The sequence below is a fragment of the Stegodyphus dumicola genome, chromosome 10, assembly GCF_044657685.1.
Source record: "Stegodyphus dumicola isolate Sdum_Otavi_A_Nest chromosome 10, ASM4465768v1".
Classification (NCBI taxonomy): domain Eukaryota; kingdom Metazoa; phylum Arthropoda; class Arachnida; order Araneae; family Eresidae; genus Stegodyphus; species Stegodyphus dumicola.
Window position 1 is genome coordinate 10,200,962 of NC_140777.1, and position 4,813 is coordinate 10,205,774.

Genomic DNA, 4,813 nt, shown 5'->3' on the forward strand with positions numbered 1-4,813 from the left:
CCGAATACTTTCTCTTTCCTGAAAGAATTATATTTCCACTAATTCATATAAAAATGAAAGAATATATATCTTGATACAAGAAAATTCTTTTAACATTCTTAATGACTAAAATGAATCTTATGATTACTAAAATTAATCTTATGATTACTAAAATTCTTTTAACATTCTTAATGACTAAAATGAATCTTATGATTACTAAAATGAATTCCTAACTCATGAAAAAAAATTTCCATTTTTTTTCAGACCGAATACTTTCTCTTTCCTGATAGAATTATATTTCCACTAATTCATATAAAAATGAAAGAATATATATCTTGATACAAGAAAATTCTTTTAACATTCTTAATGACTAAAATGAATCTTATGATTACTAAAATGAATTCTTAACTCATGAAATTATTAATTAAATAACTTGCCGAAGAAATTAGAAAAAAACTCATTTTATGATTTTTCATGCACTCTTTTTTTCAGACCGAATACTTTCTCTTTCCTGAAAGAATTATATGGAAGATATTTCATCAATTAACCAGTTTTAAATCCGTAGCAAATACAATAATAAAAAAAACGGACCGTTACATCTTTGGAATTTACCTCAGAGGGTTAAGTTTTTTAACATTTTAACTATAAATCACACTATTTTAATGCTCAGTAAAATGTTTTCACAAATTTGTATGCAGGTCAAAGAATAATAAACCTTGCTGCAAAATATTTCTTCTACATTTTTCAATAGTAAGCTTCACAAAGTAACTTAAAAAATTTTATACATAGCTCAGACATTCGTTCTAGTCTTCATGAAATATTTCCACTAATTCATATAAAAATGAAAGAATATATATCTTGATACAAGAAAATTCTTTTAACATTCTTAATGACTAAAATGAATCTTATGATTACTAAAATGAATTCCTAACTCATGAAATTATTAATTAAATAACTTGCCGAAGAAATTAGAAAAAAACTCATTTTATGATTTTTCATGCACTCTTTTTTTCAGACCGAATACTTTCTCTTTCCTGAAAGAATTATATGGAAGATATTTCATCAATTAACCAGTTTTAAATCTGTAGCAAATACAATAATAAAAAAAACGGACCGTTACATCTTTGGAATTTACCTCAGAGGGTTAAGTTTTTTAACATTTTAACTATAAATCACACTATTTTAATGCTCAGTAAAATGTTTTCACAAATTTGTATGCAGGTCAAAGAATAATAAACCTTGCTGCAAAATATTTCTTCTACATTTTTCAATAGCAAGCTTCACAAAGTAACTTAAAAAATTTTATACATAGCTCAGACATTCGTTCTAGTCTTCATGAAATATTTCCACTAATTCATATAAAAATGAAAGAATATATATCTTGATACAAGAAAATTCTTTTAACATTCTTAATGACTAAAATGAATCTTATGATTACTAAAATGAATTCCTAACTCATGAAATTATTAATTAAATAACTTGCCGAAGAAATTAGAAAAAAACTCATTTTATGATTTTTCATGCACTTTCCATTTTTTTTCAGACCGAATACTTTCTCTTTCCTGAAAGAATTATATTTCCACTAATTCATATAAAAATGAAAGAATATATATCTTGATACAAGAAAATTCTTTTAACATTCTTAATGACTAAAATGAATCTTATGATTACTAAAATGAATTCCTAACTCATGAAAAAAAATTTCCATTTTTTTTCAGACCGAATACTTTCTCTTTCCTGATAGAATTATATTTCCACTAATTCATATAAAAATGAAAGAATATATATCTTGATACAAGAAAATTCTTTTAACATTCTTAATGACTAAAATGAATCTTATGATTACTAAAATGATCATTTTATGATTTTTCATGCACTTTCCGTTTTTTTTTCAGACCGAATACTTTCTCTTTCCTGAAAGAATTATATTTCCACTAATTCATATAAAAATGAAAGAATATATATCTTGATACAAGAAAATTCTTTTAACATTCTTAATGACTAAAATGAATCTTATGATTACTAAAAGGAATCTTATGATTACTAAAATTCTTTTAACATTCTTAATGACTAAAATGAATCTTATGATTACTAAAATGAATTCCTAACTCATGAAAAAAAATTTCCATTTTTTTTCAGACCGAATACTTTCTCTTTCCTGATAGAATTATATTTCCACTAATTCATATAAAAATGAAAGAATATATATCTTGATACAAGAAATATTTCCACTAATTCATATAAAAATGAAAGAATATATATCTTGATACAAGAAAATTCTTTTAACATTCTTAATGACTAAAATGAATCTTATGATTACTAAAATGAATTCCTAACTCATGAAATTATTCCGGACGTCGAATCAATTTAAAGGTTGAAAAGGAAATTTTCTCTTATTAGACATTTGCACAAAAATAATCATAGTCAAAAACTTGCACTCAGATGATCGTTACACCTAAAACGGTGACAAATTAATGCTTAATATTTTGAGAGAATGTCTAAATGAAAGTTCTTTCACTTAAAACATTACAAAGAAATTATACGCTAAAAAAAGTCCTTAGTAAAATAATTGTTCTGTTAGTTAATTTTCAGAATAAAAAGTAGGTATCTTTGATGAATTAAAGTTTTTTGACAAAAATCGTGCAGCTCACCAATTTATTGAATCAATTTAAGCAAATGCGAAAACACTTGCATGAAAATTACACTAAGTTACTTCTTAAATATGGCATAAAATAGGAGGATTATTAAACCATTGGAAATTACTTATATCGTAAATGCAATAATTTAACAGTCATATTGGATGAGTCGTATTTGAGAAAGCTCTGAAATTAAAGTTCACTATACACTGAAACTCAGCTAATGATAAAATGAATACATTAGCTACAATAATTAATAACAGGTCTTCCTTGTTGTTGGGATGGCAAGATCCCTCGACTACACAAAGCACTGTTTGGCATAAAAAAAGGATATGTATTTACGGTACCTGTTATGCTGTCCATTGACATTCCGTAGACTGGCGGAAAGCCATATCCGGCGGACGACGGCTGATAGCCTGCACTAGTACTAGGAGAGTTTTCAGTAATTTCCGATTTTAGGGAAGCGTTGCTGATGTCTTCCACTTGAGCACTACCGTGTGATGATGCATCAGAGGATGTAGCAGTCGAATTGGCAGCTGGATAAGAGGAAGAAGGGTACTGGTAAGGTGACATAAACTGAGGCATGGCATTTGGATGCGATGAAATCATTTCAGGTCTCAAGTTCATCGGATAGTTCATACTTGACGCATGAGGCACAGGAACCCTTTCCGATGGTGCAGGCGAAGGTGTCGCTAAATGATTTTGTTCCGGGCTACTAATACTCGGACTGGCTCGGGACTGTATACTCTGTTGGACTGCTAGCAAGCTTGGACTGCTTGCATTGCTATTTGTTTCAACTCGATTCAACATATCCTGCGAGAAGGCACTTTGATTGCTGTACGGGAAGAACTTGTACGCTTGCATATTGCTCATATTTTGCTGTTGGGCCTGAACCATTGATCCATGGAGAACATCTGATTGATCAGATGTGTAGGTACTTGTCGCATTATACGGCGAAAAGTGCATTCCATACTGGGGCAAAGAAGTAATTACAGGTCTGTTTTCCGAATCGTACGCTGCAACTTGTGATGACCATCTTGGATCCATAGGTTGAGGATGTAAATAAGGAAGACTGTAAGGCATCACCGTTTTACTGGGTTTCACAGCTGGCTTCGGCTTTCGACGAGGGCGATATTTGTAGTCTGGGTGATCCCGCATATGCTGCTCCCTCAATCTCTTGGCTTCATCAATGAAAGGCCTTTTTTCATCTGCAGTAAGCTGTTTCCATTCGGCTCCGAGACGCTTGCTAATTTCCGAATTATGCATCTTGGGATGCTCCACAGCAATCTTTTTCCTCTGAGCACGAGACCAAACCATAAATGCATTCATTGGCCTCCGGATGTGCGTTGATTGATTTTTGTTCGAAGCTGCATTGCTGGAGAATGCTGCATTGTGAGAATGCTGAAGATTATTCCCCATCAGATTAAGCATATTGGTCGACTGCATCTTTTTAATAGTGTAGAATAAAATACACGAGGTTAAAATTAAGATAAAAAGCTCAACACAGATTTGAGCCCACCACGCAGAACAGTCGGTGAAAGTCTCCACACAAAAAAAATGACCTTTTTTAGTGAATATTTAGTCCAATAACAAACTAATTCTTAATGGTATCATGGTGTAGCTTTCCAATAAAGCAAAATGATTTGAAGTAAGGCTTAGAGAGAAAAATCAGGTGTTCTTCAAATAACAAGTTTCAAACTTAATTGAAATAAGCGTGCAACACGTTCCTTGTTAAGAGCGCAACTGAATCTTGTAACAGCTTGCAACTGATCTTAGCTTTGTCAACCGCAGTAGTCCCTCCCTATTGGCTACCTGCATCGAGAGGGGCAGAGCTTCGTCTAACTTTCTACCAATCATTTCGTGTCAGTTACTTGGGGAAAACAGTTTCCCTTTAGGGATTTTTGTTGGACGTTGATGGGAAAGGGCAGAAAGGGAGCCAAATAAAGTAAGAAAAACGGCACATAATGAAATAAAATTCATAATGCGCATAATGAAATAAGATTGATAAGATAATTGATTGATAATGAAATAAGCTCACTCAAATTTAAAATGTCCGATCTGTTGACTGCAAATATTTTTATAATTAAATATGCAAATATTTAATTACAAATATTTTAATTTTCCCTTGAAAAGAAACTACTGTCAGTCAGTATATCGACCAAAGTATCAATAGAAAGCCATAAAAATTCATTACACTC

The 4,813-nt window shown here is 31.1% G+C and overlaps 1 protein-coding gene across 1 annotated transcript; it reads right to left on the bottom strand.

The window, feature by feature from the left end:
* Window positions 1-2,541: 2,541 nt before the first annotated feature.
* On the bottom strand, window positions 2,542-4,307 carry LOC146994891 (uncharacterized). The gene has a single exon (XM_085826045.1). It carries the CDS (start codon window positions 4,059-4,061, stop codon window positions 2,856-2,858), a length of 1,206 nt encoding a protein of 401 aa, XP_085682171.1. The 5' UTR covers window positions 4,062-4,307; the 3' UTR covers window positions 2,542-2,855.
* Between the last annotated feature and the right edge of the window lie 506 nt (window positions 4,308-4,813).

Excerpts from the sequence above, each read along its gene's own strand:
- LOC146994891 (XM_085826045.1), bottom strand. The coding sequence starts at position 4,061 with ATGCAGTCGACCAATATGCTTAATCTGATGGGGAATAATCTTCAGCAT.